General features: G+C 33.7%; 1 protein-coding gene across 1 annotated transcript in view; it reads right to left on the bottom strand.

The window, feature by feature from the left end:
* Window positions 1-4083: 4083 nt before the first annotated feature.
* The window catches only part of LOC105623518 (synaptotagmin-7), a 118711-nt gene continuing 104351 nt past the window's right edge, over window positions 4084-18443 (bottom strand). Inside the window, exons 3-9 of the mRNA XM_012204911.1 lie at window positions 13130-13313; window positions 11775-11915; window positions 7810-7957; window positions 7241-7350; window positions 5212-5380; window positions 4724-4936; window positions 4084-4184 (exon numbers count right to left, since the gene is read on the bottom strand). Coding sequence (XP_012060301.1) covers window positions 4084-4184; window positions 4724-4936; window positions 5212-5380; window positions 7241-7350; window positions 7810-7957; window positions 11775-11915; window positions 13130-13313 — 1066 coding nt within the window. The remainder of the gene's footprint in view (window positions 4185-4723; window positions 4937-5211; window positions 5381-7240; window positions 7351-7809; window positions 7958-11774; window positions 11916-13129; window positions 13314-18443) is intronic.

The raw sequence follows: 18443 nt of genomic DNA, 5'->3' as shown, positions 1-18443 counted from the left end.
CCGGGATATATCTGTCACGATTGCAAAAGGAAGGTGCGGAAATGGGGCATGGATGAGGTGGGAACGGGATTAATCTGGAGGGAGGAGTGTAGGTGAATTCTTTAATAATGATACTTTTTCTATTTCTCTCTCTCACTTTCTCTCCATCTCATCACGCCAAATGTACACATAAAAAAGAAACATGCTGTCGGCTTTCAACGGCAATCTCACGATATCCTGATATCTGCGGTATCCCGCCGATCGTTCATCATATGCAAGGGAACGTCACTAATTGTAAAGCGTCACTCGCACTCGAAAAGCTTTCCGAAAGAGAGTCTGCGTAGCGCTATATCGGTTGCGATATGTACATGAATTTGCGAGTTTATGTATGGTCCAGCATTAGCTGGCGTTGTCATCGCGAATAGAACTCGTGGGAAATAAAGAACTAAAAGTATTAAGAGAACATGGAAATATATTGAGCCGTTTTCTTCCATTTTTCTAAAGGAAGATCCTTATTATTATATCAATCACTCGACGTTATTATCCCCGACAAATAGCAATTTCGTTGATTCTCTGCAGTAAATCGTTAATGACAGATACTTTCCGCCGATTAACTTTCCGGACGCAAGCGACGCTCAACGCTAAACTTGGTTTAAACACAACATGGATCGTTCGTCCTTTTTTACTTTTTTCTTTTGTTTTTTTTTTTTTAGATTAACGGCGCACACTCTCCGAGTGTACCGAGCAAATTCGCGCGTGAATTTGACTCGTGTTTCTATATTATTGTTAACAACAGCAGACTATCAGGTATAACGTAACAGTATTTCCTTTCTCCCCCCGATGTGAGGTACATCGGTCACACTTCGGTGCGTGAATATTTCCAAAGAATCGCCTGACTTTATCAATACAAAAGTGCTGTCAAAAATATCTCTCCCTTACCGGACTTTTTAGTAATAATCAGGAGTCGCGCGAATAGGAAATTCGTGTGTTACCCGGATAATCGCGAGCAACGTTAACCAAAAGCAACGTTAACTAACAAGGGGAGGTAAGGATGGGCGAAATCTGATTTTTGAGAAAATCGATTTTTTGAAAAAACTGATTTTTTTAGTTATTTTTAATTAGACAGATGCTGACACATTATTTTTTTTAATTGTACACTATGTTAGTACTGGGATACTGATGTTCCACAGAAATAACTCCTCAAACTCCACATACTGAATGAATTATCACAATTATCAAAATTGAATAGCAACTCAAAAATAATCGAATTAATACGTTGAATCTAGTGTGGTACGTACATACCATACATATTTATTTATTTAGGTGTTGCTCAACTACTGTTCTAGTTGAGCAAAATTCTAAAATTCGTGAACACAAAATATTTGCATAAAAGTTATGAACAGGTAATTGTTTTTTTATCCTATTCATCTTTCGATTCCTTTATTTTATTCCTTATACTTTCAAATCAGATTTTTTTTCACACCTTTTAAATTTTTGCGTGTTTCAAATACTTTATTTCAAGTACTTTATAATTAAAATAACTGATTGTCCATGACAACCAGTAAAACTGATTAGCTAATTAATGCCCATCCCTACAAGGATATCTCTTATAAACTATCTCGAAACATTTCGTTCCTATTTAAAGGGACGCGCTTTAATAATAACAGAGTTATTATTTTGCTCGTTTCTTCGCATTCTCGAAGCATCCTACATCACAAACATCAATGTTGGAAACTACTGTAGTATTCTGAATTTTTCGCCAGATCCAAGTTTTCTACGGATTTGACACTATTTTAACAATTGCACGTATACATCGAAATTAATCACGTACTTCCGTGGGATATGGCAAAAGAAAAATTGTAAAACCAAAGTAATCTGAAGTTAAAGTTTTAACTCCTAAAATCCACTAAAATCGGATTGTCCCTAAAAGTGATCGCCTGTACGCAACTAGTTTGTAAACAAGGTTATTCCGATAGGGTTACGTTCAGGTTCAAACTTTGTTAGCAAAGTAATTCTAAAAACCACATTAGATATAGGTCTCGATGCAATAGCAAAAACTATTTTATCTCAAACATCTTTTTAGGTACGACCATAATGAACGTATATTTAAGTAACGATTCATGAAATTATTTAATAAAAATAATTAATATTAAAAAATTTAATTTTTTAATTCTTTAATTTTTTTAAGTTTTGAAAAATATATATAAACATTGCACTTAAATGCGTATAACTTTTAAACGTCTGAACCGTTAAATCAAAATGTTTACATTGAAAAATTAAATATAATTTTACTTTTAAACAGAGATAAAAATGAATTTTCAAAATTTTAAATGGAATAAACATTTTTTTAAAAACTTTTAACAATCTCTGAAATATCAAAACTAATAAAATATACAAAATTTAAAATAGCGCTGAAAAGATTATGAAATTTGCATAAATGTTTGCATTTATACAAATCAAGATGACCAAATGTTTTAAAACATATACCTATTACTAAATTAAAATCGCTTTAGAAAATCGTTTAAAACAATCAAATTTAGAAAATAATTTAAAATTTTCCTCATTTATTTATAGACATAATTTTGGCTGTAATGTTTTAAAAGATGATCGTACTTAAAAATATAATATATCATTAGAAAATTTCATTGAAATAGCCTAGGGAAAGGGCAAACTTCCAAGGAATTTGTTGTAGATGTAATTTTGAGGATACAGATGCAAAAAAGTAAATTATATTTAAATAAAGCAGATGTGCAGATTCGTTTACCGTCGTTTGTTATAACATGTTTGTACGAAATTTTTAACTCCTATAACGATCAAAGTCCGGTTATATAAACAATAAGTTTCGCGATATCGACAGATCCTGGTTTACGCAATATATCTTAATACATAATAATAACCGTTTAATAGAAATATAAACGTCTTGAATGCAATTTGTAACCTCGTCATTACACTGACGTGATATTCATTATCATATTGTTTAAGAAAGCTCGTCGGCTTTATATTTCAGGTTCCATTCTCTTGAGATAATCTCTTCTAATTAGACAATTGAAGGAGCAAGTAAAAGAAAGCAATATATAATATGTCGATCATTGTTTGATTGCCTTTACCTCGAGTCAATTGTCGCAGTAGCAAAATTTCGTGCTGTAGGCAGATTCTCGATCTATGATTGAGTTTCAACAAGAAGTGTTAAACTGACTATCACTATCGTAATAACGCGAATTTTTATTCATAAAAATATCACTCTTTCTTTGTAGAAGAATGTGATGTATATCTTGTTCATCTACTTGCTCCTTTGATTTTAATATTTCGAGTTTCGACGTGTTCTCGAGCGCGCATAGACTCAAACAATATAAAAGCCCGGCAAAACGCCTATAGGACATTTAAACGCGACGTTTTATCAAACACTCGCGCAAAACTGACGAGCAAAATGCTCGGGATCGTCCTGGAAAGAACGATCAATTTTACTTGCGGTATAATATCGCAGATCCCGTGTCACCGCACCGGGCGGTAATGAGGCGGACACGGATAAGAAAATGGGAAGGAGGGATGGAGAAGAAGAGATTGAGAAAATAAGAAGAATGGCACCTGATGTGCCCGAAGAGGCTGCCCGATTTCGCTACGACGGAAGACTGAGTTTTCAGCCCGTAGCCATTTGCTGTGTCCCTCCTCTTGCGGATGCGGCCGCCGTCGATGCGATAATTTCTGCTCGAAACGCTTGACAGATTCGCCATTGTACTAGTAATAACGATAATTCACCACTGCGTTGCTCGTTAATACGCAATGATAGCTCAATAACAGGTAATAACGAGAACATCTCAGATTCCTAATTGTGATTAACACGTAATCGGCACTGCTCCCCGACGACCAGCGTCGCTAAGAGCACTCCGCGCGATGCAAAGGAGGATATTGTACAGTCGTTGATGGATACTGGTTGATAGGTACTCTTGTCGAGATCAATTGCGATCGGATGAAGGATATCGAGTAAAAGAAAAGAAAAAAAGAGTGGTTTCGTTAACGTAACTTTGACGGGTAACGCATCCCAGGAGGGGGGAAAAACCTGTCCGACAGAATATCATTTATCGTCGATCAGGATAAGCGTGTCCTTTACTCGGGCTTCAAGCGATGCCATTGCACGATGGTCTGCCTCGGCTTTGTAATCATGTCCTGCCAATGTTTCGTTTCGCTCGCGCCACTTCCATTTTTTCCTGCAAAGGAAGTTACACCGTACATTACCGGATACACCGGATTCCAATTTCAATCTGCTATTTGTTTCTATGACATTTAATTACAACAGTTACTTGACTACGCATTGCAATGTTACTTTAGCGCAAAAACGACTTTGAATTTCAAACATTAAACATTTTTTCAGACAAAATATAACTACTAAAATTTTGGATAGTTCAGGTCAACCCAAACGTATGATATGTCATAATAATAAATATGTACTGTGTAACTCAATTAGCCTGACAGTCTCTTTTAAAAAACTAATAATAATCATGAAAAAACAATAAAATATTATTATCCAAATTTGAATCTATTCTCACACACATGTGATATTCAGAAATAGTAAAATCGAACAGAAAACTATAGATATTTTGAAACGTATTATTTTTAACTACCTCCGTTAATTATAATTAAAAAGTTTTAGAATCTTAACAATTCAGTACTTTAAATATAAATCTATCGATAGAACTGAGGCACAGAAGTTTATATTTAGAGATACGTATTGAAAAGTTTAAAATACCTGCGAGTTGAATCCGACCAATCAGTTCGTTTCGTCCAATGTTGTCGAAATCCATCACCATTACATCCAAAGAGCACTCTCTGATTTTCTCCCAAGGTACATTAAAGGAGAATACCTCGTTAAATACAGGATTTAAGGTGCATTTGAAAATAGGAGTCTTGCGTTTCTCGATCCTCTTGTCGCCAAACTGTAGCCATACCTTGACGTACGGATCTAGAATTGTAAATATTTAATTACCCATTCAATTTCTCATTCTCTCGACAAAAAGATGTAATAAAACGTGTTATTGTGCAAGCGTTGTGATGCAATTTAATTTAAAAAAAATTATTAATACACACAACAGAAAATATATTTTACATTTTTTTTTTTAAGTGCGTTTATGTTTCAAAATGTAATAATTATGTAAATTCTTCAAAAGTGTTCATCGAGTGCCTTAGTTTATCATAATACCAGAGAATTCACAAACAATACGATGAACGTAACATTACCTGATTTTCCGTTAATATCCTTAGCTTTGAGATTCCTCGCCTTCAAAAGAGTCAACGTCAATATGGAATTACTCGGATGATAGCATAGCGAGCATAAGAGTTCTCCACATTTATCTTTAGCTGGCGGCTTAAGAGCTTTCCAAAACGATGGTTTCTCGGATAGATCGACCTACAATAAACAAACCCACGAGATATTGCTGATAATTAAAGTTGCGTAACAATTGTCGAACTAATTAACAAACCAAATTTCAAATACAGAATTTAACATAAAGACAGGAAGGATTATAACAAGAATTTCTCTATTATATATGCGAGTATTAACAAACTTTAATTAATTTTCATTAATTCCATAGCTAAACAATGTGCAGAATCATGAACATATTCAGAAATAATGAAATCAAAACAGAAACGAAAAGTTCTTCATGCACATGTGCTTTTCTTTGTGCTTCTTTCTTTCTCACTCTCTGCATATCTTTATTAAACATTATACTCTTTAGGAGAGCATTTGCCATATTATCATTAATACGTTCGTCACGTTTGTCTGTTATTAGGGTTATTACAGCGAATGCGAGATAATTAGTATTCTGCTCGGAGTGATCACGTGCGGACTTAATAGTTAATTGATATCATATGTTGCAAATTACAAATGCAAAATTTTTGCAGCATAAACATATCCCGAATTACATGAATTATATGTCACGCTTCGCATGATACAAATTGATCATTGACATTTGGAGCTCGCTCGCAGTCTCGCTCTACAGTCAGAACTGTTTAAACAAAAAGAAAATTATTTGCCCCAAATTACAACATATTATTACTATTGTTATTACTATTAACAAATTGTTTTATTATGACGTTATGTCATAAAATATCCTGTGTAATATTAATCTTTTCATATATACGTATTTATAAAATATATAATATTAATCTTTATATATACATATACTATGCGACGGCAATGCGTGAGATTCGTGCAACGACCATTCGCAACGCTAGCATATATCATGAATTGCTCCTGGGAAATGAATGTGTGCATAGGATAGAATTATCACATGCGTATGTCCCCCGGTGTTATTGTGCGCGCAGATTAATCCACTACTCGATAGATCTTTGGTAATATCGATATCAAGCAAGAATTATATGATATATGGTTATGTTGTCCCCCCACACAATTAATATATTAAAAATTATTTTTGTTTACGTAAAAAAAATATTCGTTAAAAATTCGGCCGATTTTTTTAAATATTTTCAAGAATTTAATATATTGCAGACGAAATTCTATTTTTTTAATAAACTTACAAACAAATCTATATATAATTTATAATTTAAAGAAAAATTTGTTTTTATAGATTTGATATTTTTTTATATAAAATGTTTAAGAATACATTTTAATACACAAATGAATTTAACAAACGAATATCCAATATTCGAATAAATAAGATACTCTTGTACTGCATTGCAGTATATAAATATGAAATATTTTAAAATAATAGTTATATTGTTATTTGAATGATATATTTAATAATGCTTTTATTATAATAGCCATTTAATGTCTATTTAAATACACATCTGTATATTCGATGGCTATATCTAATTAGTGTTTCTTTAAACACAATTATTCTAAAATATTATTACAAATATTACAAATATCCAACTTGTAATTTTACTTTATTTTATGATTGCTTTACTATTTTGTTACTAATAATTAAAATTTCAAGTAATGCATTTTTCGGATCTTGGAAGTTTTTGTCTGAAACAGTTAATGCAGTGATCAATTCATTTGAATAACAATTCTTGATGATTTGTTTTTTCTTAAACGATAATTCCACGATAGCGAATCATAATTACAAGATAAGGAGATTCAAATGCCGATAGATGCAAAACGAGAGACGTGACATGTGCAATACGTCAGATTCCACTTATCCGTTGTGAATTCTATTGCCATAGGATGCGAATCTCTTAATCCGCATCTACCGCGTGTAATAATTGAACCGCACAATTTGCGAGCAGGCACGTCTCGTCAAATTACCTGGCAAAGCGGCAGAAACATTTCCCCTATGGAATCATCCCTCGAGAATCGATCATAGTCGAAGACGTGTAGATGTAATACCCTGCTCTGCAGCTTCTGTATGGGAAAACCTGGAGAAGAGAATCGACACATAAATATGTATATTTTGCTATATCATAACATTGTTGACTGATCCAAATTTAATTACACTTTATTTACACGACAAATGTTTCTTTTTTTTATAATTTGTAGTCTATCTTTTACTATCAAAATATTGCGTTGGCGGTGAACTAATATTTCGACGTAATTCCTCATTCACAAAGAAAAATTAGATCTATTCCAATTTTTATCTCGCAGATCTAATCTTGAGTAGAAGATTGTATCAGATTGCTTTGTTATTTTTAGATTGTTACAATACGCTGTGATTTCTTTCCTTAAACCGGCTTAATGCAATCAAATACAATGTCGCTGTCTTATATCCACCACACTGCACGAACTAAAATTGCTTTGCATTTATTTCTTTCCCTGCGTTTACCTTTGGGAAAAAGTTAGCGGACCAATGCGAGAAATATTGCCGAACGTGCGCTTACCTTCGAAATAGAACGTCTCGTTCCATCTCGGATTCAACGTGCGCCTTTTGATTTTTGTCTCGAGTCGGTGTTTCTTATCCGGTAGCAGCGTTACACGTACGTACGGATCGGAAGTGCCTGACAAGTCCTTCGCCGGCAGATCTTTACCCTAAAGAAAATTAGATATCAGTATCAAAAGGTGAGGGCGGAATTTTAATCCTCCACGAATCAGGTCAGGTAAGATGTAACATACCTTAGCAAGATGAATTTTTATAACTTCTTAAAAAGTACCGCGCATGTTGCCAATTTCGTGCAACTGGAGAGTATATATATTTATCAATTTATTACCATACTAAAAATTAAAGTACATTTATGATGAAGTATAGCAGAGAGATATATCCACATATGATCTATGTTGATTTTTCACCTGGTTCACGGAGGGTTAAAGAACAAAGAACTTTCTATGGTCCCTTAAGCTTCCCACGATTACGTGGGATATGTACATTTTCATGTACTTTCACGATAAGTCCTCTTACGGAAAGTGAAGTTCGATGTAAATCTCTCTATACATACAATTCTACGCGTGAAGCCTGCATAATGTTATAAACAAAGCTGAATCTTCCACTCGATTATATATACCTATAACAGCATAAAGTGGCCAAAATTCTTTCAGAATTATGAGCGAATGAACAGAAGAAGAAGGGATACTCGAAAAATAGTAGTATCTTTAAAAAGATATGAAAAGAAGACAGGAAAGTGATGGCACTTGATCCGCTTTGAGTAATATGACTCGCAATATTTCAAAATAAAAAAAAAAGAACATTTTATTCCATACGTAGCGTACGTCAAAATGAAAATGTGCAGTATGTATGGCGTTGAAATCCGCGGCTTTATTCATATTTATATGCATAGCTATTGTTTCGTTCAAAATATTATAGAACATACGCATTTGTCTACCGAAGGAAATATATGTCTTTGTTTCCGTTGCATCTTACAAAGCTCTCATCTAAGTCTCTGAAACTTGTATGTGTAAGAGAATTTACAGAGTTCACGGTGTACGTGCAACAGCCTCTGTATGATAGAACTATAAGTATCGTCCTGAGACAGATTGTGAGCATGTGAGCAGCCCTTGTGTATGCGCAGCACAGTCGATACTGTTAATGGGAGCTACATAGACGGGAAACAAAATCAATAACCGCCTTTAACGACCTTGATGGCTGCCTGTGTTTTGAAAAATAAGTCCTGCCTGAAAGTGTGTTCTCTTTCCAACTTTTCGCAATGGCTCGTTTAAAAAGTCGCTCGTGGCCTTGAAAGCATTTATGCCAGAGGTGTACGGTCATTTTTCATTTAGCTGTCAGACCGTTTCTTGGAACTCCATAACGTCATTATGCCGACTCAAATTTCTCGCGTAGAACGATTCCGTGCGATTTAAAGTGCCGCAAAACTTTACAAACTTCGAGATTACGACATGGAAATTAAAAAAAATGCCCATCTAAGAAAAGAATTCCCGCGCAAACGTGATTGCGAAGGTGTTCTTTTTTATTTACGAACCATTAAAGATAAATTACATTTTGCCGATTAAATCATTCATTGCCGATTAATCTTTATTTAATTTCAAGTTTTACACACCTAACCGAAATGTGATATACAAAATATTATTTGATAATTGAAACGAAAAATTAAAAGATATAAAAGGAAAAAAAGAGCTCGATTAAATTTCCGCTAAGGAAAAGTCGATTTTTCACAAATTGACAAAATTTCTAACTATATACGTTTGTAACTTCATGATGTGTGCTTTACACGAGTATTTCTATACGAGAAATTTCTACCTTCGAGTTTACAAATTACGAAGATATTGAACGTGAATGGAATAAACGCGATGTCTTTGATGAACGCTTGGTTGAATATTTCGAGGTGTCGCGACAAATTTTCACGCCATCAAAGACATGAGGGAGCTCGTAAAAATAGAAATTTTTAAGGTCGGAAGTATGTTTCCGCTTTCATCGCAGGTCTATTCCGGGTCATTTATAATGCGCATTAGTCACAAAAAATATATTTTGAATGAAATTAACTGAATAGTCTGGAAAAACAGAGATATACCTCGTGAAAATCTCGTCGTGCTCGCGTCAAATTTCGCAGAATTAACGAGATAATGTGGAAAATAAAAACAGTCACACTTTTAATAGTTTTACAGACATAATTTGACGCGCTATTAGAAATACATATAATAAAAAACAAATTGTAATACATCAAAGTACTTTATTAAATAATTCAACAAATGATTAAATATTCGTTAAAGAAAAGAGGTCGGATGCAAATTGAGTGAGAAATAAAATTTTTACCGGCATACTTCTTTGATAAACTGTACGATAATGCTACGCGCAATTTCATTACAATTTTTTTTCATTAAAAGTGGCATATAGTTGTATCCTCGTGGCACGAAGAAATTAATATTACATTTTCGTAATAATAATGTAATTTCACATGTCTCTACGGAATGAAAAGTAATTACATGTTAAAGCTTCAGATACAACGCATTAACATAAAATTTGTGTGCACCAATGCATATCGATGTGATCACATAAACGATGGACTTCGTACTTAGAAAGATGTTTTCTAACTACCGAGATCTTGGCACGATAATTTTCACCGAGGAAAACAAAGAAAATGATGCCCGAGTGTTTCGCTTAATATCGGATTAAATCGCGCGAGGCAAAAACGGTTCAGCGTTTGGAAAGAATTTATGCGTTTGTTTACAACAAAAGTCCCCGTCCCGTTGAACATTTCAATTTCCCCCCTCCCCCCCCCCCCTCCCCGAGATTGTCGACGAGTTTCAAAAGTTCCCCTTTCTCTCTGTTGTACTGTAACAGGAAGTGATGTATGACGTATCCCAGTTTACCAGGATACATATTTTCGCGCACGTACATTTTTCGGCGTGGCAACGCGAGTCCCGTGTTGACGATTTATAACAGCCCTTATCGACGTGGCCGTGGCGTAGTAAAACCAAAAATCAAGCTAATGGGCCCATCTACATTCCGGTTTTACGTTTCCACAGCCTGTGCCGGAACACAACCGTCGACAAAGACAGAAATGCGCATATCAATTTATTTACGTAATTTTGTTTACGTAACACAGTTATACGCGGAGTGGCTCGAGAAAATCATTTTATATTTTTGTTCCGTACTTTTTGAACTCTCAATGCGGACGTCATTAATCGGGGAAAACGGTCGATTTACCCGCATCGGCAATAAGAATTTATCAAATTTCAATTTTATTAATATTTATGTAGATTCAAAAGTTTGCAATTCGAGAATATAAAAAAGATAATAAAATGAAATAACCATTTTTATTTCTTCTATAATCACTTTTTATTTCAATACGTTTTTTTAGAATAATTAAATTTTTTATACTGCTAAAAAAAATATTCTGAATTTTTGTCCTTAAAATAGTTCAACACTGCGGAAATCACTTCTCCATCACTAATAAATTTTTTTCCATGTAAATCGGACTTCAATTGTGAGAATAAAATAGTTTTGATAATAAAAAATAATTTTCAAAATTGAAATCCGATTTGCATGGAAATAAATTTATCAGTGATAAAATAATAGCTACAATATTATAAATCGTTTTAAAAAGAAAAATTCACAATATTTTTTAATGATACAGAAAAATGGATATAGATAAAGGATGCTTATAATGAGATGCTTAAATTATATATATAAATGGATGTATTATTTTATCAATCTTTTTCCATTCTTAAACTGAAAACTTTTTGATCTTACCACGTTATATATTAGCTCCTTATATTTTATATAAAATTGCATCGGCATGATGATGTATTATTACCTTCTCCTACTGAAATGGAATGTAACAATCGACGAGTGCGTCACACGCAAATACGGCGATATCGAAGCAAACGGCTAGCAAGCATATTTCAAAGAGCTAAGTTCCCGGAGGGAGCATCCATGTACGAAACTTCGACTGACCTGTATGATGCGCAGAATGAGCGTACTGTTCTGAAAATCATACTCGAGACTGAAGTGAATCTGGCCAACATTCTCGCTCGGTTCCGAATTATCAATGTACATATCGACCAAGGAGATGGACCTGCTCTGTAGAAATGCTTTCTGAAACACATAGATCGCCGAAGCTATTATTACTATCGCTTCCTTTTAGTTCGTGAAAGATTCTCGGAATTCTTATCAAAATATATTTTGCTAAGAAGAATATGTACAGTTAGAGAAAAAAAGAAAAAGAGAGATAATTTGTACTAAAATGTAATCTTCTTAAAATCATATCACAAGAAAAAGGTTTGAAACAGAAAGAATTAACTGTCATTAAATATCACATTTGTCTCCAACACGTGAAAATTTATCTGTCTCTCTATCAAGCTGCAGCGTGTACAACTTAATTACATCGCAAGAAACATAAATACATTTTATTGTAATTACAGATCCAGTTTCTACATTAAATAAAATTGTGTCACTTATACGTTATTGCAATTAGTCTCAATTTTACTTTTAGAACGCAACATCATGACAATCTCCAATTATATACAGAGTTAATAGTAATTGCATCTTAATGATTACTGTTTAACTTTGAAAAATAGTCCTTCATATAAATATTTTAGATAATTATAATATTTAAATTAAAATCTATCTAAAAATTTCTAGTCCAAAGATATAAAAAAGTAATAAAATGAAGCATTTTTATTTTTCAATATAATCACGTTTTACTTCAATATATTTATCAGAAAGTAAATTTGAGTAAATTTTTCTGTACCTTCTTTGTCATTGATAAATTTTTTCCATGAGAATTAAATTTCAATTTTTTAAATAAAAAAATAATCACTAGAGAGAGATCATTATAAAATAAGTGATGTCTCCGCAATGTTAAATTATTTTAAGGATAAAAATTTTAAATATTTTTTGGTGATATAGAAAATGAATTCATCATTTCTAAAAAATCTATTGAAATAAAAATTATGTCAAAAAATTTTAAACAGTTGTTTTAGTTTACAATCTTTTTTATATCCTTGAACCAGAAATTTTTGAACTTTGTTACATATAACTCGCATTAAAATTTGAGACAGGATCTTGTACCACATAAAGTACATTTTCCATAAAAAAAATGTTTAAATTACATGAAATATATATAATAAAAATAAATATATACGGCATATATTATAATACATATTATAATATATGATATATAAAGTTACAAGTAGAATTTCATCCCGAAATTTGAGGTGGCAAATAGATTGTATGAGCGGTCTTCGAGATTACCTCGTTATCATGATATCCGCGTCATCGAAGATCAGGATGAACTTTAGAGGGCTTACCGAGGGATGTTCTCCTTTGACATTCTGCAATTGCTTGTTTTGTGGCCCGGCAGTTGGTGTACGGGGTTCTACGCTTCCGGCATTGCTGGCGCCGCTTCCTGGTGCCGCTGTTGCTCCTGCTACACCGCTCGCGGGACCACCGCTACCACCTGCCGGAGATTTGCTAGAGGGACTACCGGTCGTTCTGAAAAAAAAAAGACGCCAATTCATCACATTACATCATCCACGTGCGCATTCACTTCCGATATGACAATTTTTTTTTCCTCTTCTCATCTCTTCTATCACTTTTAAACAGAGTGTCATCGCAGGATCTCCTGGGACAGCGTTGAAGAGATACCGAAGACATTTGACAATGTTTATTCGTTTTATTAGTCTTCAAAATCTAATTATTGTCACCAAAAGATTTAGATTTCAAATTTTTATGCAGATATTTTTTACAGCATGCACAAAATATGCAAATTTGCAAATATGCAAATATGCAAATATGCACAAATAAATATACATTTTAATGAGACAAATCTATTTTTGTTACTTTCCAATCTGTTTTTTAAAAAAATATAAAATTGCATAAGAATCCGATGTCTACTTATAATTGAACGTAGCTTGTCTTTATTGTATCATTTTTTACGTAATTACTAGAAAGAGTCAGTCTTTCATTCTCGTCTTGCATTATTTTTTTGTTTCTTTTTTTCTTACAAAATTCCTTTTAAGACATAGATCTAATCTCTCTACAAACAGATATTTCAGCTTTCATACACACCATGATTTGTTTTATTACGTTGTATTACTTGTGTTATAATTTCATACTTTGAGAATATTAAATATTTAATCAAATTAAATATCCAATTGATTAATCCAGAATTACGAAGCGTGGAAATTACGCGATTGTTCAATTTCGACCTATGCAAGCTGCACATTTATACAATTAAATCTGTCGCCCACAATTGATTTTGACAATTGCTCACCATACGTTTTATTTTACATACAATGTTAAATTAATATGAAAGTACGAAGAAATAACGAGATAAATATTGTCATTAGAACGAAGTTAACGCTTTATAGAAACACCTGATTGATTCGAAACTTGTTGACAATTAGAGGGAATGGGATTCTTGTTGGTTCCCTCCTCCCTCTGTGATGCATGCACAGGCTTATCAACAGTGGCGTACATACATCCCAGCGATACGTTTCTGTAACGTACGTTAGGCATAATAGGCGACCTAGGATCTAGATAAATCTTATCGCTCCGACTACTGTGTCGCATCTACTGCGAGCACACTATGCTGCTAATCGAGACAGCATTCTCTCGCAGGCACGCAAGCCGATACGCTTCCAGCATGTCATCGGCTTATTAATAGTTGCTGTTTACCAGTCGCAACTGCGGAGCGTCCATAACTGTGCAGAAACGGCTGAAGCCACGGCAGGAAAAAAAATTAATTTACTGCATGAACATTATAAAAAGAAAAAAAACAGGAAAGAAAAAAATCGATGCAAGTATGCAGGTTTAGAAGCTCGATATGGAGCTAATGATCTTGTCTGTTCTACAAAAAGAATAATCGCAAAATAAAAAGGAAGGTAATTACGTCATCCAGTAATATGGAGATGCTCTTATTAGATAAGTATACAGATCGAAGTATACAGGTTGTATGTAAGATGCGCTCAAGCTCCGTGAATATATAAATCACGTAAAACATTGAAGAATAACTATTGATACGTACCTATGCAAGTTAATATATAGGTATATTGATATAAGTTGTATATCAAATTCTGAGATGAAATGAGTAAAAACTATTTTGCTAATTAGTCGATAATATAACAAATGCGTTGTACGTTTGTTAATATTATATTAACCAAATTTGTTATAACCGTAGCGTTCGCATGCTTTTCTATATGAGCTCCAATTTGCAATGCAGATACACATACTTAAATAATCTGCAAATCTATTACATCATTTGTCAACGTAACCGATATCCATGTTGTTCGTACAAAATGCAAAAATGCAGTCCCGTGCTTTTTATGTATTCGCAGAAATCAATCACGTCATTGAACAGTAACATCTATCTCTCGCTTGTGTATGAAAGGGAAAAATATACATTCGCATAAATTCTTTTTATCCGATTAAAGCTCTCATGCAGATATATTTTACCAGATCGGCGAGCTCCCTTATTTACCGCGATTCTCTATTCATAACTCATAAATAAGAATGAGAAAAAAAAATCCGCGTGAACGAAGAGTATCCCCGATATATAGGAAAGTACATCGTGCAATACCTACGATAACAGCATAAATTCAAATCACCGTGGCGTATCGATTGATTAAAAAAATTCAACTTCGCGCAAGATTGGTTTCGCATTTCCCTAAATGTTATAGGTAACTGCGAAAAAAAAACTACATTTCAGCGGAAAATATGTTTAAATAAACTACGAAAATTTTTTGCTAATATTGACGAAATGCTTGTTTCCTCGTCCTATATCACTGACTAATATCTGTTGAGTGTTTAAACAGGTCTACATGAAAATTAATGCTCTGCCGGCGTTTTATATTCCGATATAGAATAAGTTCGGTAAGATGATACACGTATTGAATTTACGAGAAATTGAATAAAAAAAATATTAAAAATTAAAAAATATTAAAACATAATTCTTATAAAACTAATTTTCTCATCTCGTTTTGCATTTAATTAAAATACATATTCGCATAATTGTCTCGTTCAATAATAAAATCAAACAAATTATATACTAATTAATTTTGATAATTATATTCCCGCGTTATTATTTTCAATCTAATGGAATATTCCAAAATATTAAAAATATAATATTAAATTATAATATTTATATTAAAATATTTATATTAAAAGATCAAAAAGACATAACGATTCCCAATTTAGTTTTAAAATAGCTAAAGGTTTAACATTAAAAACATAACATAACAGAAATGGGATAATATTACAAAATTTTATATCGCAGACATTCTCGTTTTTAAAAATATGACTTTGTGTTAAAAATTTCGGTTTTATCGGTAATTGCAAATTCTGATTCGCTGTAATTGCTCGATATTGTTTCAATATTACGGCCAATTCTCAATAACTACGCCATGAACGATAATTACCGTAAGACGTCGGCCCGTTTGATCAATATATACCTCTGGGTAAACAGGAAACTTGAGCATACAAATTTGCCTCGATACCGCTTCATAAACCGTCTGGACGCTTGTGTCGGCGCACGAGAGAATTTCGGAGAGAACCTGTAATTCGAACTAACGCGGCAAGCAAACGCGACATTTAAGCGCATTTGCAAAAGGTTAAGGGCATACAATAGGTAAATCGTACCGGGCGATAACGGAAACGCCTGCGACACGTTATTTTCAGCCGTGGCTCGACAACACGTAACTAGAAACCGTATAGGACCGGTGCCGAGCGGATGCACAGCTGGAGAGGCTCATTGTATTCAGCTCGAGTGAATGGCGACCGCGCACTCGCGGAACTAAGTTTTATGAGAATAGTGTAGCAGAAGTTTCACCGCGGCTGTGTACTCATATTTATCAGAACACCTGCTGCGTATAAATAGCATAATGCGTGAACTTGTATTCAAAAATTCTGAGCTTAAGAGAGGCTAACGCGTAATGAGGAAATCAGGTCTGGAAAATCAACGGAAATCAAATTTATCTATATACCTCTATCACAATTAATTTCGCCTCAGATTACTTAAACCTAAAATAAAAGTATGGAATCATTATAGCGAATTCTTTTTGAGATTTTTACATTTTTTCTTATTTCGTCTAATTATAAGCGAGATTTTATACTGAATAATTCTATTGATACATGCAACATCTTCCTTTTTTTTTTTCTAGTGAAACATACAATCGAGTGATGTTGACTCGAAGTTAAAAAATATCGAAAAACTGTATATCCATGTAATACTAACAGCGAACGTTTATGTTGTAAATGCTGTTAGTTCGACGTCGCTGGCTGTATAAACAAGATCTTTTGTATCTATTCGATAGCAGGCGTGTATTAACGTATGTATCGTGTGTATTTGTGCAGGCGAACAATAACAGTGCGGTTCCAGAATAAAGAATAAGGTAAATCCAGTGGTGATCCGCGCACGCAAACACCGATCGAACTGAACATCCTCGAGCAGAAAGCGCTATCACTACTAATAGTAGACTGTGAGAAATACTTGACAGTATAGTAGCAGACAGGCATAGAAGACGGTAGTTCGAAAAGTAGAGACTGTGGAGTTTGTCATAAACACAACGCCGACTACAGACAAGACAAACAGCGTCGCGTAGTAGTCATCGATACTCATCGACAGGCAAGACAAAAGAAGCTGAACGAGCTTCTTCAACGAAGTAGAACTACTTACACAGTTAAAGTAGCGCCGATCGTGGGCAGTGTAATCCGTTAGAGAAGAGAAATCGGAAGAGAAGATAAGAAGAGAAGAGATAAATGAAGCGCAGCATAGAAAAATGAATCGTTTATTAAAAGTGTCGCATTTTATTTCGCACAGAGGTCGTTCATACTTACTCTAATTGCGCTCTGCGGTTCCGATTGCATTACAGTGAAACGAGGCATGAAACAGAAAAAGATCAGTGATTAATTAATTAACTGGACACACGTATACATACAGGCACACGCCGCACGACGAATGTACGATACAGTTTGTTACATCGGACAGAGGAGGATAAAGGAGCATCGCACCAATTCGGAGAGACAACACACAACATTAAAAACGTCGTAAAAAATATCTCTTATAATTTCAAGTTACGAACGAAGAGAATCACAAAGAAGAAAAGAAAAAAATGCGTGCACTGACACATTCAAGAACGGTTCTCGACATAGAATCCGTATTGTCAGTCTCAATAGACAATGCAATAGTGAGAAACATCGTCGAGCAAACGCTGCAGCAAACTGCAGTTAACGAAGTGATAATATCTTCCAACGTTAACCCGGGCAAAGAAGTTTCAGTACCCAGAATGCTCGGAGTTAATTGCCGTCTCTCTTGTTAAAAATGGAAACTTAAGTAGAAAGAAAAAGGATTCGTAATAATGTTATTAAGTTATGGCCGTATATTTCCCTCTTCGTAATTGTGCTATGTAAAATTACTGCTCAGGTTGCTATTTTGTAGAGGTTGTCAGTGGATAATCTGTAAATAATAATGTCGACCATCGATAATAATTACATCAATTATTTCAAAATTCATTTTCATTGTCTTGAGCCTTTCAGCTTAGGGAGTATAAAGTTTAATCAAACTCCTATGAGTATGTATAGATATATATATATATATATATATATATATATATATATATATATATA

This window comes from Atta cephalotes (genome assembly GCF_000143395.1).
Source record: "Atta cephalotes unplaced genomic scaffold scaffold00058, whole genome shotgun sequence".
Taxonomy (NCBI): Eukaryota; Metazoa; Arthropoda; class Insecta; order Hymenoptera; family Formicidae; genus Atta; species Atta cephalotes.
The sequence above is the reverse complement of the archived record's forward strand: the minus strand, read 5'-3'. Positions and strand labels throughout refer to the sequence as shown.